The sequence below is a fragment of the Meira miltonrushii genome, assembly GCF_003144205.1.
Source record: "Meira miltonrushii strain MCA 3882 unplaced genomic scaffold FA14scaffold_9, whole genome shotgun sequence".
Classification (NCBI taxonomy): domain Eukaryota; kingdom Fungi; phylum Basidiomycota; class Exobasidiomycetes; order Exobasidiales; family Brachybasidiaceae; genus Meira; species Meira miltonrushii.
The window spans coordinates 4,465-25,798 of NW_020289951.1; the positions used below are offsets into that span (position 1 = coordinate 4,465).

The 21,334-nt window shown below is 38.8% G+C and overlaps 4 protein-coding genes across 4 annotated transcripts; 3 read left to right on the forward strand and 1 right to left on the reverse strand.

Annotated features, from left to right (window-relative positions):
- Positions 1-1,786: 1,786 nt before the first annotated feature.
- On the forward strand, positions 1,787-3,058 carry FA14DRAFT_158802 (uncharacterized protein; the record flags this gene model as incomplete). Its single annotated transcript, XM_025497995.1, has 3 exons — positions 1,787-2,299; positions 2,365-2,700; positions 2,864-3,058. 3 exons carry the CDS (start codon positions 1,787-1,789, stop codon positions 3,056-3,058), a joined length of 1,044 nt encoding a protein of 347 aa, XP_025351651.1.
- A 3,328-nt stretch (positions 3,059-6,386) lies between these two features.
- FA14DRAFT_162766 (uncharacterized protein) lies at positions 6,387-8,340 on the forward strand. The gene has a single exon (XM_025499753.1). It carries the CDS (start codon positions 6,565-6,567, stop codon positions 8,116-8,118), a length of 1,554 nt encoding a protein of 517 aa, XP_025351652.1. The 5' UTR covers positions 6,387-6,564; the 3' UTR covers positions 8,119-8,340.
- A 262-nt stretch (positions 8,341-8,602) lies between these two features.
- Positions 8,603-9,217, reverse strand: FA14DRAFT_182782 (uncharacterized protein; the record flags this gene model as incomplete). The annotated part of the gene is made up of 2 exons (XM_025501247.1): positions 8,603-8,917; positions 9,149-9,217. 2 exons carry the CDS (start codon positions 9,215-9,217, stop codon positions 8,603-8,605), a joined length of 384 nt encoding a protein of 127 aa, XP_025351653.1.
- Positions 9,218-11,526: 2,309 nt separating this feature from the next.
- On the forward strand, positions 11,527-11,931 carry FA14DRAFT_182783 (uncharacterized protein; the record flags this gene model as incomplete). The annotated part of the gene is made up of 1 exon (XM_025501248.1): positions 11,527-11,931. The coding sequence occupies one exon, from the start codon at positions 11,527-11,529 to the stop codon at positions 11,929-11,931; it is 405 nt and encodes a 134-aa protein (XP_025351654.1).
- Positions 11,932-21,334: the final 9,403 nt, after the last annotated feature.

The window sequence follows — 21,334 nt, forward strand, 5'->3', positions numbered from 1 at the left end:
TCCTTTTAGGTCGATACGAACATGTCGAAGCTTTTAGGATGAGAAGTAGCTACCATATACCAGTCGAGATCAGAAACGATAGAGTAAAGTTGCAATCTAATAAAATCGTTAGATGTATAGATTACTCCATTATGGAAAATAGGATTGTCCAAAAAACCGAATGGAGTGTAGAAAGACAACAGTTGAGGCTCAGAAGTTGCACTCAAATTGTATTACATGGCTACGCAAGCCTATTGGAAGAATATCTCATGATCTAATGGCGAGGTGTGAGTATGTCATTAAGCATGATATTGGCGCGTAGCAAAAAAAAAAAAAAAATATCGATCACAACGCTTCCGAGAACCCTTGATCGTATGGAAGGTCGATAATTGGATGCATTCGTTATACGGTGCCAATCCAACACCATTCTAATAATACATACACCAAGCGATATGCCTCGCCTGTGACTCTCTTACCGGTGCGCTAGATCTTGACTCAGCACTAACCTTAGAAGCGGTGTTCAACTATATAGCACATTTTTGCCCTTTTTACTGTTTCCTTTTTGCATCACTAAAAGTATAGCATGATGAGCAGCTGGATGTTTTAGTATGTCACATTTTGCCGACTATGATCGTCGAATTGATTGGAGATCAGGGAACCTGGGCGGAAATACATTCGATAAGAATGCGGCGTTTGGAAGGGGCACTCAAAATTTCAGTTTGATCCATTCGTCCGGATAAAGCAGATAAGATTTGGTCACGCTCCCAGAGCGGCCCACAAAGTCTGATATCGATCATGCAGCAATATTGTCTCATAAGAAAAAAAAAGGATCAACCGACATTCATGAGTTAGCTCGCAGTATTCCTCGTAACCAAAGACCTCGCGCCACAAAGGGGATCCGAGAAAACAATAGACTAATTTGGCGCGTATACTGCAATGACTGTTGTGAAAAGATTTTGCAGGATCCGACCGATGTTCGTGTACCTCTTGAATCACACTGACGAAGCGCAGTCAAAGCCCTGTATTTGATAGATCACGATGTAAATGGATCGATCAATGGGAACACACGGTGTTTTCACTTTACCTTTATATCTGAAGGAAGTAGAAATTTCGTTTAGGCTGCTTGAGTAGTGAATTTTTGTATAGAAACATCAATTATTCCTAAGGGGATTTTCATTCCGCCTTTATCACCGTTACAGTTTCATATCAATCTCTGCGCCACTGCACTAGATAAAGTTTGCGAATTTTATTCACCGGTATAAAATTGAGAAAGCGTTTTTAGAAAGCTTTGCGTAAGGGAGAGGTCTGATCCTCCTCTGATTTTACAGGTGTTCTTCTTTGCTCTGAATGCTGGTAGAAAAATAGAAAGAGGTGTAAAACCTCCGATCAAGTACAGAAAGTGGATGCCTGGCTTGCTGTTGGCTTGCAAGCATTTTACAAAGTAGGTTGCTTGATATTCTCAAAAGGACCGTATTACTACCACTGACATGATTTCTATGTTTACGAATTCCCCTTTTCTTCACAAAAATCGCCGTTGAATTCTTTTTTATTTATAGGGTTAAAAAGAATAGACCAAAATTTTAAGCGTGCGTCTACCTTATACCGCTCAAGCAAAGAAAATGTAATCAAGCGATATAAATCCAAGAAGAAAAAAAAAATAAATCGTATTCGATCGTTACATTTCTTTTCATTCATCACCATCTCAAATTTTGCTTCGAACCTCATCAAGAACAAATGAAAAATTTTGACGGCTCCGTCTGAGAGATATACACGATATTAACGAATCACACCTGTTCCCTTAGCAAATATGGCTCAAGTTTCTTCCTTTTATGCTCTTGTAAAAGTAGTTTCACATGATCTCAATGATTCGACAATCGGTATTGATCCAGCCATGTTGGAGTGTTATAATGGAAACATAATTGAGGAACCACAGAACGAATTTCTTACCCAATTGAATGCCATAAACAACTTTACAAATAATTGGGAAACGGATAACAAGTTTCAACATTTCAACACTTCTATTGAAGCTGAGAATACAAAACAACACGAAATTGGCAGCAATCTGCCAAAATCATCGCATACCATGCTTCTTTGGCGAGGCAGACTGAATTCACAAGAAGGAAGCAATAAACAGTTTAAAGCATTACACGATCTCCATTCGGAAATCAACAGTACCATCCAAAAAGGCGGCTATTTTCTTTCTCATACTCCTACGAACGATAAAGATATAGATTCATCATCAGCACTGGCTGCCTCACTTTTTCAGGTGGATGTTGGCGAGCATATCACCCCGAGAGCCCCCGCCGAGACAATGTGTAAAGTAAAAATGGATGCCGCTGGCCTTCAACATGGGCAGTCATCGAATGAAGATAATATCTCATCTAGTTCAAACTCATCCTTCTACCCTTTTTGATGCTAAACAGAGGGCTGCAATCAATTCCACACGAGTCGCAATTGCAAAATCTTCAAGAAAGTGTTTTGCGCGAATTAGACTCGGCAAATGCAGACCTACTTATCAAAGACGTGCTGTCACAAACGCAATCGCAAGATGCCAGCACGTTGGATGCATTACGATCATTTTTAAATTTTAATCCAGCGTCTCGCAACCAACAAAGCCGCTTGGCAGGTCTGTCTACCGATGCAAAGAAGAGATGGATGGAAGCACTATTGCGTGAATCAAGGAAATTAGAAATGCGTAAATCATTAAAAACGTCGGTAGATGTAAGTAATACCAAATCTGCAAGATCGCCATCATCCGTACAAACACGTGGTGAAAGTGTGATCGGTAAAGTGATCATACTTTCTATATGTGGTGAAACAATTGACGGAGTGAATCTCAGGAGGGAGGAAGCAAGACAATTGCGCCATGTATGCCCTCATGCAGGTTGCGAAAAGCATTTCAGCACCAGTGGTCACGCGCGCAGGCACAGCCGAATTCATGATCCTTTGCGCCCGTTCAGATGTCCCCACAAAGGCTTTTTATTCGACATTCACCCGACGAGACAACTGCACGCAACATCAAAAAGCACGACATGAAACTGTATTAGTCGCTCATCGTATCAGAGACAATGAATCGTAAGGACAACTCTAACAGGCTTTATCAAGATATTTTTTCTCAATCACACTTATCTCTGTTATCTTATTGATGGCATCTGTAGATCTATACGCAGTTTCTTAATGAAATTGTTTCAAGAAACCCCCGCTATATTTACCCATTCTTTTAGTGGCTCTCACACTAATTTGCAAAGTTTACATGTACAAAACGTTCTTGTACTATACATGCTAAACTTACTTGTCTTTTTATAACTACATCTTAGAAACTTGAAATTTGTCACGTTCGTGTTATCCAAATGTATCTATTTAGCAAATTCTTCATGATGAGGAGTCTCAGATAAGTCTGCAAACATTTTGGAGCCTAAAGGCCAAAAGAAGTCATAGCAATTAGGTTACAATACTGGATATTTCTGTTATACTACAATTATTCCTGTGGCTCGTTTTGTTACTACGTTTGGGACTCTGAAGATGAATTTTGTTCAAGTGAACGATTGGGAGAGACGTCTAAGGATATGTCTTCGATGGTGATATTGTGATTGGAAAATCAGTACGACGAGTATTTGTAATGATATCCATTTTGGATGAAAATGCATGCATAGATAATGAAGAGGGTGTATCTGAAAGGGTAGAAAAATTGGCAAGGGCATTCATGCCATCTTTGTCTGCTTGTTGTTGTAGTTGTGGTGGTAATGGTGGTGGTGGTGGTGGTGACGATGATTCGAGCCCAAGTGTTTCGACTCTTCTACTTGTGCCGAAGAATGATCATTAACAAAAGATTGGGCACATCTAACCATCGATGCAACGCATCTTGTCATACATTGTAACACCTTGCTCCTAGCTCTTCCTTCAGATGTGTTTTGCAATATTTCCATCTCTATACGTCCTGCTTCGTGAGGATGAATGAAATTCAGTACTTTTGTTCCAATAAGTAATTGAACACTAGTACCTAATGAGTCTTCCAGGGTCGGATCAAGATGGAGAATTGCTAGATTTGAGTTGCTCGATTGATTGCCAGCGTCAGAGTATCGTGTGGACGATGTTGCCTAATCTAAAAGAAAAGAATGCGTCAGCGTGTTATCTTATCCTGAATAAAAATTACATCCACTTTCAGCACACAAAGTTCTCGAGAGGAGTCCCTTGTGTATCTTTCTGTTTTCTTGAGCCCTTTTTTCTTGGTCTAGAATCCCCTCTCTAGGCCAAACAGAAACGGTATTACTGTACTGTAAAAGGTGTTGAAGCTATCAGCCGCTGAATCTCTCGCTCTTCTTCCGATCGTTGTGTACACTCTTGTGTTGGTTGTACAAATGATTCCATCGATGGTGTATTCGCCAAATCCTAATTAAGACACTAAATTATTTGAAATGTTGATGCACTCTTCTTGTGCCTATCACGACCAATTTAAAATTGAACGAAAGGAGAGTAAAATCGAATCGGCAGTGCTGTTTTGTCTACTTTTTGAGAGAAAGTGATCGTACGTATTTATACTTTCGGATGCCCCACACAATCCTTTATATGTTCAAGTAGTGGGTTGTAGATCACAGGAAAGTAAAAGGATGCTAATGAACGGTGAAAAAGGAGCTGAAACAAAGATGAAAAGATGATGATGATAACTTGTTGTCTGTTTCCCGTATGCGCCACAATCTTCTTGGCTGTTTCCATCTCTAATGACAATTGATTGTTTAAATACCCTTTGTCGCTGGTTTTACTCTTGCAAAGGATTTTTTTAAACAAGTCAAACTTTTGAAAGGAGGAAAAGGAAAATGACTCCGAATGTCAAAGTGGCCTGAGCTGGAAGTTCGCGTCTTGACAGCCTTTCTGATTATTATTTTCTTCAATCAAGAAACGCGAAAGAGACGAATGAACGCGAAAAACAAAATCTGATCGCAAGCGATAGCTCTATTCGTTATCCTGCTCAGGTTTAGAAGCAAACGAAAAAGCGTCAAAGAGACGAGGTCCGACATAGCAATTGGAATTAAAGATGACGGACTTTGACTTCATATGAAGTTGAAGAATGTCTTAGCGTTCGATCGCAGATCCAGGATTCTACGGAAAAGAATGTAGCATTTTTGCTTTCCCAAGCGGTTCACTTTCAAGCATTTTTAGCTTTTTCTTAAGGTTTTCGCCGAAAAAATCTGTTGTATAGAGAAGAATTTCTTCTTCGTTTGTAAAGAGATGTTTAAAATCTCGCAATACAGCAAAAGACATGTGTCATCATGCGCTTTTAGACAGCTTCAACCTGATTCCAAGTTGCTCAGCTAAACGGCAGAGAGTCGCAGCGCTTCGGCTAGATTAATAGATAATATGCTGGCAAAGGCGCGTAGCATTCCTATTAGCTATGCTATTTGATTGGTGGTCGAGATCAAATAAATTCGGGCTTTTTATATAATTGGATAAGTTGATCTTGATCGATCAAGGCACCAAAATCCTTACGATGTGATTACGACTCTATTATTTTTTGATCAATTGTTTGGTGGTCTGATATGTATAAGGAAGTGAATGTCCACGTAATCATTAAAGGTTTTTAAAAGGGATTATACAACAAACCCTCTCGTACATTTATTCGCATAATTAGGTTTTGACATCTATTGCCATGTATCAGCCCTTTCCCTCAAGAACTCCACTTTGGAACGCGTTTTATTTCCTGTAGAATAATTATCAAAATCACGATGCAGGTGGAGAAAGGTGGCATAAAAGGGTGTGAGCAGAGTTGTGAATCGGATACGCGGCGCAGCGCAGAAACAGTAACTTAGATGTGAATCTACCAAAAGCGGAGTAAACTGCAAAATTGCAAAGGCATGTTCGGCTTATCGTTTTTCGTATGTTTAAAAGAAAGAGGTCTTTCGCTCTGGCTTTTTCTAGCCGCTTTCTATGGTTAATGATTTGATTGCCGACCACTCGATTCATAGCAAAAATTTCGGTTCTTTTTTTCAACAATACTTGGACTAAAATCTCGGGATCAAGATACCGTTTTTTTAACAACAAAAGTGATCACAATGAACCCTGTCAAAAAGACGCTAACAAAGGGACATACACAAAAGTGGGTTTGTGTAGTATATGTGTTCACAAATTTCATTTTCCGGACACAGAAAATGAATTGTATTCGCCTAGCTTATTCTCATTCCTAGAAAATAAAAAAACAGGCAAAAAATATTCACCGGCTTCACACATAATCGAATAAGTTCCGATGCGTGCATGCATGTATGCATACAGATCGTGCATCGAAGCTGATGTTAGCAGTTCTTTTTATCTTTTTATACAACTGTGGAGGCCTGCTTGCCTTGACTAGAACAGCCTAAAGTGATTACGTTGATGGCTTGTTTTTTATTTTTTCTCTACATAAGCGGCGGTTAATGATTTGTTACAGTAGGCCGTGAGACCCTTTCTAGGGTTTTATTCGTCTTTCACTCAAGAGGACCCTTCCTCCTCCCAAAATCAATAAAGAAGTGACCCATTTTAACACTATCCACAAAGAATGACTTTTTCTCTTCGGCGCACATGCTTGGAAAAAAAAACGGAGCAGAGAGATCGGACATGGATGGGCATTACCATAGCGACATAGGCGGACACCCATCTTCTTATCGCGATGGATATGGTAAACCTTCTTGGATTGCCAGGGAACAAAAAATGCAAGGTTCGCGCGACCGACAATCTATGTCGTTCAAAGAATCTGGTCCTTCACCTGCTTATCTCTCACCCGCAATGGCATTTGTCACACACCCCTCTTATGTCCACCTCAGAGCACGAACTTCAACATCGGATGGTCAAAAATGTGCCAGCAATCGTTCAGTGCAATCTCCTCCTCCTTCTTTTACGACTACATTCAGTTCTGATCCTTACAGCATCGACGAACATTCTCTTGTTTCCTCTCCTTCATCTTTGCGTGCACCTTCTCAGCATTTCTATCGATCACAAGTTCGATCATCGACAGAATTGAAATTATTCAATCAATTGTGGGATGTGATGTTGGAAGTACGTAGGCATATCGAAAGATATCAATCAAAAAATTCTGCGGAAGGACCTCGGCCTTTACCTTCAATCCGTGATGGTGATGTTGCAACTCTGACTTCACACTTGCTTTATGAGATTGATGTCTTAGCCGAAGCTGATGGTCGATCGGCTGATCATTTTGCATTGGATGTTCGTCATTTACACGACCAATTCTCCCATCGAAGACAAAGAATGCGTGCACGATCAAGCACAGTCTTCATGGCCTCTAATCGAGATCGCTCAAGTTTTTCGCATTATCAACCACATCAACAATACCACAGTTTTTCTTCTACTTTTCCGCCAAACCATCCAAAGGGACCTGTATCATCTTCGCAAATGCCGCAAGGCACTCCTTTAATGCCGGGCGGATATAGCGAAACGCCTTCGAGTGCTCCTCACACGACACGAGGTCAAGAAATGTACTTTCCAGCGTACAACTATCATAGGCCAGAATACGGGATGCATGGCCGAGAGACAATAAACCAAAGAGTGATGGAACTTGAGTGCAGAGTTTCTTCAGGTTATGCAACGCCAATGTATGACGGTCGATTCATTACTGGCCCTTCTTCACCTCAAGATGATATGCGGTCCATGTCATCCGCCCATTTAGGTGGTCCAGGAACCATATCTTACTCTCATCACGGAAGAATTTCACAAGCGATGCCAAGAAGAGTACGTAAAAGACGTGATGAAGCTGAGCAAAGTTGTGTAAGTTGTTCTGCAGAAGAGACGCCTGAATGGCGAAAAGGTCCATCAGGTTCAAGAACATTGTGCAATGCTTGTGGATTGTTGTATGCCAAAGAATGTCGAAAACGTGATCTAGACCTTCAAGCACACGGAAAACTTCGAAGAGGATCACAGACAGGCGGAGGAGATGACATGACACAAGAAAAACGTAAGAATAGTCTATTGGAATTGCAAATAGCCGTTCAAGCTCGTGTGATTCAATCCAATCCTATCCTATGGGAATGCCAGACGGCATACACTCATCCTATTCAGGTAACAAAACCTCAAATGAGGTCGGAGGCAGCGTGTTCAAAGTACCAAATCAATAAGTCCAAACCGGTGAACGATCACATCCGTTTTTACCTTCATTGATGCGTCAATGATTGATATATTTTCGAGAGTCTAACCTTTGTACAATCATTTTTCTTAGAAAATTTTTTTTTCCGTTCCCTTCAAGCGCTTCGATAATCAAATCCTTGTATAGTTTGGTCTCATTGCATTTTGTCCTCTCCTTCTTGTCTACTGTCACATTATCCTTTCTTTTTTATCTTTCTTTCCTCCTACAAGGATACCGGTAATATTATTCATTACAATTGTTTTCCAAGAATTTCAAATTTTGATTGGCACATTTGATATGAGATGAGAACCATACATGTTTTAAGGGGAAAAAGGTTGAGGAAAGAAGGCCAAGATGTACAATTTTGTATTGTTTCTGCACTTATACAGTAATCTGTGCAGCGTGAAGATTGAGTGCGTGTAATAATAAGTTCACATTTCTGATTCGAAGATCTGCTTCTCCATGAGTGGCTGCGATCGGATTGACTTCTGACCATTGTTTGGCTTCCAACACATTTTTCTAAGAACTTTTACGTAATTCAGTAACCAAGACTTGTTGTTGAGTCATATTTGCACTTACTGCAATTACAGTCATCAATTGCCAAATGTCGCGACCTTCAATTACCAATTGCGCTTTACGTATAACATCCAAGGCAGGTGCACCGAATGGCAACCTTGTCTTAGCTCTTGTAGATGGGAACAAAGTTACCAATTGTTCCGGAGGTTGTGCCAAACGTTGGATCAAAAAATTGAATCTTTCGTTCCATTGAGCAAGATCAGCAGGTGAAGGTGCACCAGATCCGTTTCCTTTGTTTAAGCCAGCGGCTTTACCAAACTACTTCGTAAACGTCGTCAGAAATATGTTAAAAGTCACATGAACTCATTGAAATGTGGTTTTGCTACATTTCTATCCCGGAAAAACTTCAAGGGGGAAAAATTATACTTCTAATCTCACGTGGAAAAGCAAATCAGGTTGCAGGAAGGGTCAAATACCAAGCCGCTCTACGGTGGCGCCAATTTTACTGTTAAGAAGAAGAAAAAAGTAATTATAAAATTTGCAAGGAACTGCTCGTATTGCAAACTGTTCTGCTTCTGTGACACGAAGCGAAAATTTGCGAAACTGGACCATAGTCATCGCCTTAGCTCATAACGCAGGTGGTGCTGATCTTTGGAGATATACACCTCATTGGAGCTCTACCTCTAGCGATTGGATGGCTTACAGGGATGAAAGTACGAAGATCACCCTTCTCGATTGAATGGCACTAAAGAACAAGCATGGAAAGGTTCTCATAACCGTGTAAAGCGTTATTATACTCGTATTGTTGGATCAACCGATATGATACAAGAAGGTGATTTAGAAAGAGAGGTAGTGATGAAGCGCTTTTCTCATTTACACTGAATGGACCGCACAACGGTTAAGGCTTTGATGCATCTATAAAAAATGAAGATTAGTATCGATTAGAAGATAAGATTTGGTATTACCAATTCATGAATAAATGGCATGCTATAGGTCAACTCAATGTTTGGGGTACGAATCCTGACGTTTTACTCGATCGAACATATGTTATCGGAGATACTGATGGTGATATGGTCCTTGATAGACTTTCTCCTTCTTCATTGAGCTCAATTTATATCAATATAACTCAAAGTCCAGATATGATGCATTCAACATAGGCATTACACATTAGCAATGCAACAATGTTTTTTGTTAGCCTACCGGACCAAATTTAATAAAATGATCATTTTTTGTTTATTAGCTTTGACTTCGTTCATTCCGGCGTTTTTGGCAGTTTTAGCTTTTATTAAAAGCTTTTACAAGTTAATTTAATCAATTAGGCTCAAGTTTACAAGAACGTTCTATTCCACCTACTCTAGAACGCATATATATCATTCTTCAAACAACGAAACGCAACATACTTTCCGACTCAAGTGTAATTGAAAAGGACAGTGAAAATATAGGAAGTATAAAAAAGTTTAATTTTTCATTCAATTAATTCTACCTTGTCAAAATTAGCATTATCTAGCCGTAGCAGAAGTCGATCTCTGATGAAAGATGAAAAATCTACGACCACATTGAACAATAATGGGAAAGAACGATTTCTATAGGTACTATCGATTATAATAAAGAAGTTTGAAATATCAAAGTGATAATTGGCACAGTTAATGGGAAAAAGACTTGGTAGTCAAGATCTCATTTGGGTTTCCCCTTGCAATGGTGATGTCAATTATCTAATCAATACGCCTGCAGAAACAATGCGTGTCACAATTCTTGGTGTTGATTATAGCATTCAAGCTCAATATCATTTCTTGAAAAATGTCACGTATGTGCTACTAGATGATCCTATCTTTCAACAAGAAAACAAAGAAAAATCATATCCAACACAAATGGATGATATCAATTCAGCAATTTATTATTCAGCTTGGAATCAATGGAAAGCCCATACAGCTCATCAATTTCCTATTGACCCTTATCATATCAATAATTATCACGGTTGCCTAAGCGATTCCCTGTTATTTTTCTTTACACAATGCCGAACTTCGAAATTTATGGCTGATGAGAAAAACAGCAGAATGCAAAAAAGTTCGCAGAGTATTTACCATAACAAGCGAAATAGTATGTAGATAGATCAACTTGGTGAAATTTTCAATTTACATCACGCAGAAGCGAGCTATTTACGTATCCAGCAACGTGTTTTTGTGCAGTAGGAGTATCGAAAAATATGGTAGTTTTGTTGGTAGATGGTCAGTACAAAAGGTGTTGATCTTATTGCCGATGTTTTGCCAAAAATTCTTAAGAACATCAAACGTTCAATTGATTTGCATTGGACCAGCCATTGATTTATACAGACTTTTTGCTGCACTTGAACCTAGCCATCTTATAAAGCAATATCCAAAATCTTAAGCACATTATTGCCGGAGCAGAATTCGCTTTCATCTTTTTTCGTGATGAACCTTTTGGTTTTGTCGCAGTAGAATTTTGACGAAAAGGGGCTCTTGGCGTTGGTGAGCGTGTTGTGGCTTAGTGAATATGTCTAGTAGGTGGTATTTGATTGAAGCAGTGTCAAATTTTCATTTTTTACGACAACTTCAACAAGCAATAGGAGAAGAACTTTTTCTAAAAAAAAAACCGGATTCGTACTCTTATGCGTGCTGGACCTGCTAAACAGCGTTTTCCTGATGCAAAATCGTCGAAATCTTTGAGATACTACAATAAAACTCTATCTATATTCATGAAGAATAGGGCGAAAAGCTTTTGAACCAAATTCAAGATTCTCAAAATCAAATTCAATGTCCAATCACAAGTTCAAATGCTGCTGAAGATTTTTACGCTAATGAAGATCCTGAAGCGAGTTTTCCTATCCCCTCTCAAACCTCCACCAGCTGTCCCATCGTTTTTTTTTTCACCTTTACGGGTTCAAAATGTAGGATTGCGAAACCGAAAATATGATACCTGCCATCGAAACAAACCTTCTTAGAAAAACATTGATCAGTGATTCATCTTCAACGGACGTTTTTCCAGCAGGAATCAAAGATACTTCAGTCGAATCTTCACAATTAGATTTCTTCAAGTTTTCCATCAAATACAACTATGATACCGAAATTCTAGTGATCGAAGAGGAAATTATATTTTTACCTCAAATAGCATCTTACAGATCCTCTACAAAATTAATCGACACAAAAGCTGGTTTAAATGATCTAACACGTAGGAGCGCATACTCATTGCAAAACATTAACACACAGTTCACCAATCCGGACGACTCATTTTTCACAAAATGTAGTTGTAAATTGGGTCAAGCTTCTTCCTCATGCATCATAAAAGCTTCAAGTACATGCATCGAAAAATTTTGATCGATTCTGAACGTGAGTGGTTTGCTGAAACGCTAAAAATGAAAGTTAAATCTAGCTACTATAGGTAGATTCTGTTCCTCTTTCAGAACAGATAAAAGTTTCTCGAGAAGAAATAGTGACTCAGAACGATTAGTTCGATGGTCTGGACTGGATGATCAATCTGATTCTGCATTAGTGTCAGAACGAAGAATAGGAGATTTCCAAGGAATTTTATTTAAATACGTTTAAAAAAGGATTGGTGATTGGCCAGTATATTCTCTAATTCTGGCTATAGGACAAATAAAGGCTTCAAATTCTTATCAAATCACACTTTTAGCTTGTCAAATTGAACAAAAAGCCAAAGAACTTTATGTTCTTCGTTCGATTTATATTTCTGCAACAATTACATATTGGTCATCATTCCGAAAGATTCAAATCAATGTTTTTCTATCCATTTCTTTCATTCCTTACAGTTTTGCATTCCTTTTTATTGGTGTAGTACAGTATGGATCTTCTGTTAAAGAACGTGGATAGATTTGGAGCATAGTTGCAAGTCTTTATGCTGCCCCTTCTGCTTCCGGATCACTTTACTACTCTCTCAATTTTTGTGATGAAGGTGGTTTTCCTGTTCGAAGATGGAACTTTCTCGCTTGTTTACTTCAAGGTTTACAACTTTTTTATATATGTATACTTTGGTGTTGGTGTTGGGGCTCAAATTTCGTCAAAATATATCCAATATTAAATCTTCGAGTTAAATCTATTACTTATTTTTGCATACAATCTGTATTTTACTTTGAATTTTTGCATTTTATTTTTTATGGACTTTCAAGTTATTATCGCCGGAAGCCTGGTTCAACTCCTTCATTTTATATAACCGTTCATTCATCGTAAAATGCTTATAAGATTTTTTTTGATAGTACTCGCCAAAATAATCTTCCTTTTCACTCAAACAGGTCGCAATTGGTCTTCCTTCTGGTCTAGCAAACATACGCCTTCATGGCAAACTGCATTACTAGCTTTTTTTATCTTTCTTTGGAGTGCCATCATGTCTGGATTTTCATTTTAGAGTAAAACACATTCCTGGCTATTGCCAATCATAGCAGCAGGATGAAGAGCACCATGTCGGGCACAAACTTGGTGGCCTGTTTCTGCAATGGCACTTTGAGTTCCTTGGATTGGAAGGTACATAGCATCAAGGTTTGGTAGCAAGAAATTTATGGCTTCGGCTCAGCCGTTTAGACACATTTCAATCTGTTGGCGTTGGAATGGCACTTTTAGCAACAATGACACGCTTTCACGTAACTCTCACTCTTATGACTGCACAGATTCATGGAGATTTGATGACAACTACTGCTCGTGCTTGTGCTTCAGACGCTTTACAAACCGGTTCAGTTTTCTTGAATGTAGTGTTAGAGGGTTTTTTAGGTATACAAAATGCTTAGTTTCGGATCGCTCTTGTTTTGAACATTACAGCTTGTAGCGGATTCTTTTTGTTCAATAGATGGGAGCAATTAAGCAAACCGTGAAATGTACTATAGATTGGTAAAGTATGAATAGACTTTGATTTCTGAGAGTTCAAGTGGAATCCTCAGCATCCTTTCTCATCCGATAGCCCATAAGTACATAGCGTCAAACATCTAAATTGAAGTCGAGATTGGTATGGTACAATAAAGCTCTCACGATCTAAAACCAGGTTCTCCTTACCCAAGAATGTTGTCAAATCGCCTGTCGAGTCGCGCTCTTCAGCAGAAGTTTGAAGACAACGAGTACTTGGCTTTAAAACTTCCTCGCTATAAGCAAACCGAACTAACGATTGCCATTTGGGAGTTCGTACATGCAAGCGCTCCGTTCAGTATGATATACAACAATACACCTAAGCTCCACACTTCTGCTTCAGAAATTTGATAAACTTCTTCTTTTAAGATTTCAACAGAAATTTCACTAGATTCAGCAAAAGAAATCGTTCCGTGAAAATTTTTTGGAACAATGACTTTTCTCGTTTTTCGCAATGATTATTGCTGAGCCGAGACTGATCAACTTTACAATGAAATCTTGATTTATAACACAATTATCATCTTTTATATCACGATAGTATATCTCTTGCTTGTTCAAATCATAAACTCCTTCAACAATTTGTGCAAAAACATTGTTGAAGGAAGCAAAAACCCATCGAACAATAGCTTCTTATAAACATATTTGTGTTTCCAGACATTTATATAGATGAAATACCTTTACGGTATTGCAGAATACGTGTGGCAAGTGTTGTCTTCTGGCTTGGATTGTTTTTCTTGAAATTGGATTTTATTTGCTGCTCAAGTTAAGTTTCATATTGCATTGGTGGTATAGTGCTTGAAATATTTCGGGGGTCAATTCCAGCTTGCTTTGTGCTGTAAATGCAAATGGTAACGCAACTTTCTTGGTTAGGCTGAGCTTTTCGCTCATTTGTACTCCTAAACTCTTCCTTGTACGGTTTTTGGTGCTCAATGATTGAATAAAAGTACTTCTCATCCGGGATCAAATCAATGAATTCGATTATGAAAGGGCTATCAACTTTTTGTATAATGAAAGCTTCTTCTAATATTTTGCCTAATTGTACATCATTAATCCATTCTTACTTTGTATAAGCTTAGCGGCTCTTTTTAAAGCCGTCTTTAATTATTGTAGCGCTCATTGCAAAGGCAAAACCTCCTGTTTCAATTAAATTTCAAGTTTTTACTTTCCCAGTAAAAATCTACTAAGCGGATATCTTTCCGTGTCAAATGATCGTACCGTAGGCGGATCACCTTCAATATAGTTCTACTTATATGTAATTATTTTTGTGATGGGGATCATAGAAACATCAGTAAGGATCCTAAATCTCATCTCAAATAGGCAATGGAATGAACAAGTATAGTAAAAATTATGCTTATAAGATTGTCAAAATTTATATACACCAGTACACGTCAGAGACGGGCCTATCGGCAAAATTACGCGCACTCTATAATGTACCGGCCAAAAAGTCTGGCTAGAAAATAACATACGCTAAATGCAAGAAAGGCATTTTTGAACCATTTCTCTCCCGTTTATCTCTCAGTAATACGGCAAATGCTCTGAGTTTGCCCTGCACGATGCTCCTCGGACTATCTAAATACCAAGATTCAAGAACCGAGATTCATCTGCAATGTAAATTTAAAGAACATTCCAGCCTTTCTTCTTTTTTATATGAAACTTTTTTCGAAAGAAAGTTGAAAAGCTTTATTTGATAATTACATATACGAATTTAGAATTTGATGTGATACTCAATCTGTATAATCCCGAAGATCCTTCGGCCTCAATGCAGATTTCCATGAATGTAGCCGGAGAATATTTAGTAATGATCTACAGGTTTTGACAGCTGTCATCATAAAAAATTTTATTGATATGTCTATTTCACCTGAAGTGTTTTTCCTTTACTCTATCATCAATATGTATATCCAACGAAATGTTACTTCCAACCTCATGTCGAATAGCAATCTACCGTCTCCGATTAAGAAACATCACATAAGGGCTTAAATGGAGGTAAGAAACCGAGCCATTCTCGAACACTTATACTCCAATATCATTATTGAGGGTCACACAATTAATCAAGCTAGCTCGAGTCATCTTGCTAATGTAAGGTTAGGAAATGATCGTTGCAAGGGTAATTTGGCCATTTACATTTCACCCTCTTTGTACACTGACAAAAACCAAAGAATTCGATAAGATCTTAGAATTGCATCTGAGCTAAGATACAACTTAACCCAAGCGCAGTAAGGATATTTATCAACCTGCCTCGATCAAGCCTAGCCCTACACTTTCTAAGTTCAGTAATTCGAAAGAATATAGAAAGCACTCTTTTATTGCGAGGAGAATTGCTCAGCCAGAAAAAGAGGTACAAAATGAAAAGATGGAAGATAGCATTGATGCAGTCAAAGAGCCATCTCTAAGTAATTATACCCTCAAAAAGAGAACTCAAATCCAACAACGTACGCGGCAAGTGGTAGAAACAGCAATTGTCATCTTACATATAGACGAGAGAAAGGATCCAGAGGAGGACAGAAAAGAAGAAAGGGTTTCGTGCGATTTATCTACTTCAAACTTTGCCAATCCATTTCTGCACGATCCAAATCAATCAACTTTCAGGATTGATGATAGTACTATATTGTCGTACATGTGGCAAAGAAAATAGAGAGACTAGCGCTCGGTGTCGCCATAAAGAATTTATAGCATTATTTAATCAAAATGGTTTCACTTGCTCTCGTTACAATAACTTTTATGGTAGAAGGACGTACCTCATTCTATCAGTGGCAGCTTTTAAATATATAGCTCGCTGTAGAGATTTGAACATTTGGCCTTTTGTAACTTCTTCTTCCAAACCCCCAAATTTTTAAAATGCTCGACGTAATTGTTTAGCTATGCTCAGGATTATGTTCTTTTTTTAGTTCTCTGCTGATCGCATCCACAACTAAATCGAGTCCAAGTCATATACCTGTTTTAATCTACGAATTTAAATTGCACCCTGTTTTGACATGGATCTAGAATTGTTGATGATTGTATGCCCATATACTAACAAACGATGTTTCACGGAAAGATTTTACAAAAAAATAATATTCTTGATAAATTACAAGTATAATTCTATATTTAAAGCCATAGTAAATTATATGTTGACATTTCCTACGTTGTAATCAATATAATTAAGCTAATCGTAGATTGAATGTATATGAATTCGTTATTCTAAGTTATTCTAAACATCTGTTTTATTTACTGACCATGTACTTTCAGAATAGGACAGATCATCCAAATGTAGACAGGACCAATACTTGTGTACGTGAATCAGTCATATTTGGCACAGCCTGCAACCATCTTGTCAATTTGTTTAGACGTGTAAAATCGCCCGCAAGAATTCTTTGCTTGTAAAGATGCATCTTTTTCTTCCGGTTGATTTGAAGGAGTCTCGTGCATTGCTGCTTCTAATTCACAATTACAAAATTGTAAATCTTTTTGACATTCAGGCTAGTTCTAGAGCACAAAACGTGATAATCGCCTAAGTACAATTCTCCAAACCACTTTTTTCATCAATGTTTTTTCTTGTCTCCATGTCAACGAAACTTTGGATCAAAAATACGAATACATTTCTATTGTAGATGAGATACATTCAATTTCATGAAAGGAAGATTGTGTTGCGATATTGTCGAATTGAGAATCTGTCACTTTTTCGTTTTGGTTGGATAAAAGCGCCTGGCAAAACAATCCACTTTTTAAGTTCTAGAATGATTTCTAGGGATATACCGATGGCCTATCATAGAGAAGCCCTCTTACCATCTCTCCCGCTAGAACGAACATAAACGAAATCAAAAGCTTTCTTGTTAGCTAAAGTAATCTCTGAAGGACCGATCGTTTTATATCCCACTTCATAATACCTGGAAGGTGAGCGGGTCATAGCACACAAGCAGCTCATCAAGAACTTTTTTCTCCTCTATAGCATTGATGAAAAAGTATCTCCAAGACAAGCGACTGATGTTTACGAAGCGGTAAGAGCTAAAAGCCTTAAAGATAAAGATGTTGAGCTTTTCAATGAACATGGAAAAGTTTACCTTTACGATCGTGATGCAAATGAGGATATGGGAAGCATGCTTTACCCTCTATGTCCTACATCGAGATCCCACCACTAACGAGCACAGTAACTGAGTACCTCGATTTCATCATAATTATAGATACATATTCAATCATTTTTTCACATCAATTCTTACCAACAGAATCTTCTTTACCAGTTGCTGAGTCAGTACTGTACTGACGATTTCTATTTCATCATAATCGGTTTAGCTGTTCTAAATTTGGGCATAGTTGCAGTTGCTTTATCTTCTTCTTCTCCCGTGACATGAGTATAATGCCATAAACTGAAAGCTAAATTATCGAACAAACGATTGATCTGTCCTAAATTGCGCACGGTCGTATTGAAAACAGAGAAGAGAAGGAAAACAAAGCCGAGAACGTAAATTGAAGGAAGGAAAGTAGATACACCATAACGATTAAAAGCAAAGAGCATAATTGTCATATTTTCTTCGATCTTTTACCGTAAGTGTGCCAACAGGAGAACCGCAAAATTGTAATCCTCTTCCTACATGTGGCAAAGGTGTTAAAAACTCTAAAATCTTTATTTGTTTGTTGCACCTGCCGGACTTGTTGGAGTACGCATACTTTTGGCTGCTCTTAGATGAATTTGCTAAACCTTCTAACAGCAGCATCTATGATTGCAAAAAGAGATTGTTATTTGTCTGCCAATTCTGAAGCGAAATCTACGCCGCTTCTATTTTCAACAGATCCGCTTTTCAATCGACGACAAAAGTGTTCCTTTATCGTCCGTTTACCCAATATTTCCTACTTTAAATTAGGAGCCTATTTGATAGAAACAAGTACGTACTTCAGCTTATATCTGATCGATGTCAATTTTGCTACTTACACCAATCATAAATACAAATCAAAGCGTGACAATTTTGATTTTTTGTAGACCAAGGTCTGTTTCTCCTCATTAAGGTCTATTTCTCCTCATCAAAGCTTGTATCTACTCATGTTTCTTGCTAAAAAGGAATCCTCATCAACTGCATATATGAAATCGTTCCCTTCTTTATCTAAGTATCCTGGATAGTGTGTTTGAACTGAACCAACTGATGATTCTGTCCCCCCTTTCCAAACGCAAAGAGGGTTGTCCTGTTTCTCTCTTGCAGGAAGCCCTTTTACAGTACGCTACCAGAATTGCAGATGAAGATTACGCAACTGGCAGGATACAAAATTCGTTTTGCAATAATGCGTATTTTAAAATATTTTGATTTTAGAACCGTATCTGGTATTGCAAAAAAGGCAGTTTTAATCATTCGAGGTGAAAGTTGCAATGCGTCATTAGACTGAATTCCGACAAAAATCCCTTACTTGAATAACGGATTCTCAAATGTTCAACAGTAGGATCAAGCTGTTTACGTGAACAGTAATGTTGGAAATATCAGTGCTTATAATTTCATCAAGTATCTCAGATTTTTATTATTGTAAAGAAAGCTCTTTAACCCGCCTTAATAGTATCCGCGTAAATTATGATTTCTATTAGCAATTGAGCAGAATGACAGCGCATGCAACCATCAGCCATTTCAGACCGTTGTCAAAACAGGATGTGATAGACATACACAAGATAGTCGTTAAAGCAGTCGCATAGCACAGAAATACAAAAAATCTTGAGCATAGCTAAACATATACGTCGGGTAAAACATTCGGGAATTTAAATGAGTTACAAAAGCGCTGCGAAGCGTTGCGCGCCACGCTGCAGAACGTAAGGGATCACATCTCCGCTATGGGCTGCCGACTGAAAAGCGCAGCGCTCGGCATGCGTAAGATCTGGCGCTGAGCCCTTGCCGGGTCAACAAAAAATAAGAACCGGTCGAATAAGCTAGTAGTGGCTAAACAAGGGATATACTACGGCATATAAAGACACGGTGTCTGCAGAAAATGGGTTTCCTCGAGATCGTCCACGCCGCTGTCGTTCACGAAATCACACTCTGTTGAGCAAAATCATTACGTGACGCTTGGGTATACGTGACAAAGTAATCTGTTCACTATCTTGTTGTTCCTTGACATTGCGATGTCGTCCATATGGTAGTTCTAATTTGCATCCACTGAGTGTGACCTGATATCCATTTAGTCTTCTATGTCTTATTCTCACTTTCATCTATGCAGCTGAACTTTTATAACCTCATGCTAGAAGTCGCTCAGGGCCAGCTCAGATTTCAAACCGAATTTGCCATATCGCTTTCAACAAACGTAGAATGTGCGTTGCAACGATCACACGGTCGAGAATATTGAAAACGATATCGGCAGCAACAAGTATAGATTGTGACAGCTTGTGATCACAGAAGTGGAGGATTCCAAGAGAACTTGTTGGACGCGTTTGCTCCACGCCAGAATGCGGTGTTACAATCTTCCTTGCTCTGTATTTTCTTGCTGAACCGCAGTGTCCTTGTTCCGTAGGGCTCAAATGGCACCACTTTGGATACAGATTTGATCTACTTGCTTTCACGCGACATGTTAGGCTAGCTCTCTTTGTTGTCTTTCCTGTCTATACGCGCCCTTGCGTTCCTGCGCGTCGGTACAAAATTCCCGCAAGGTCTTTTCTGGGATCGCGCGGATATTTTCTCAAGAAATATGTGAATCTTTTGTCTTGACTAGCGTTAGACACGCGCGCATGTATAGAGCACGCTTCTTCCGCCTCACAGGGCAAAAGCCAGCCTGGACCAGACAAATTGTCTTCGAAATGCTTATTACAAGTCGTTGAATGAGGAGCGTCATGCAGACTTTTGTGACACTATTCTGCATTTGGCTCGGAAGCGTGCTGATATGTTGTGTCCTTTGAAGATTTGAGATTTTAATTTAATGATACCTTGCAAATGGAGAAAATGCGGAAGCAAATTTTGTTTGTCTCCTTTCAGTAGGAGTAATTTTCAGTGCTCCTTTTAATATCCAATATTAGGAAAGTGCGTTGTTAGCATGACTGGATCCACTTTGCGTAAGTATGTTTCTAGATATCACAAAAGGTCCCAGACATGCATCATGGAATAGCTACCGAGGATCAGATCTCTCAGGAGTGGGGGAAGACTAAATCGGTGTCATGCAAGATCTGTCCCTAACCGGATCATTCCCTCTACTTAATTGAGATTTTGTCAAGCTATGTGCGTTACACTAAAAAATCCCTACAAATGTGCGGCTATAATTGAGACTTTTTCTTGTTTCTCCGGTGCGCTGTACTGAATTCTGCACTACTGAGAGTCAGAACAACGCTAGGTTGTCTCTGTTAGTTTGATGCAGCTTATGTCAAGTTATATCCACTGTTCTTTATAGATCGGGGTGACGGAAAGAATCGCAAACATGCAATCAGCCGGATGCAAAGCGTGTTAGATTAGCGCCAGATCAGCATTCATGATCAAAAGCTGGTTGATGCGTGTGGAGTTTAGCGAAAAATTAAAAGACAGGACAGCCCCCTCTATTTTCCTCTTCATTTCAACTCCATGAAAAATAGATCATTCCGCACAGTTTTGCCTTAAAATGTGACGTAGTGTGTATACCGACGTCGGGAGTAGATCGAAAGCCGACATTCAGCAATTAGGCATTTCATCTGTATATACAGCTCTGTTCACACGCAAAGCAATCGAATACTTTTATTCACAGCCTCCGGGCAGTTCACATTGATTGTGCATTGTCCGAAACCGGCATTTGACGACATTCCTTAGCAATCGTTCTATCATGAAGGGAATCTAGATTAGGAGCGCATTTTTTGCTCGTTGCTCGCTTATTCACAGATCGATTGCAGATTGGGCTGCTTTGAATCTTGCAGACAGAGCCTTCTTCCCACAGAATTTTTATGGCAAATTGACAGCAGCCATTCTCA

What these genes read in the sequence shown, in the direction of transcription:
- FA14DRAFT_162766 (XM_025499753.1), top strand. Translation starts at nt 6,565, where the DNA reads ATGGATGGGCATTACCATAGCGACATAGGCGGACACCCATCTTCTTAT.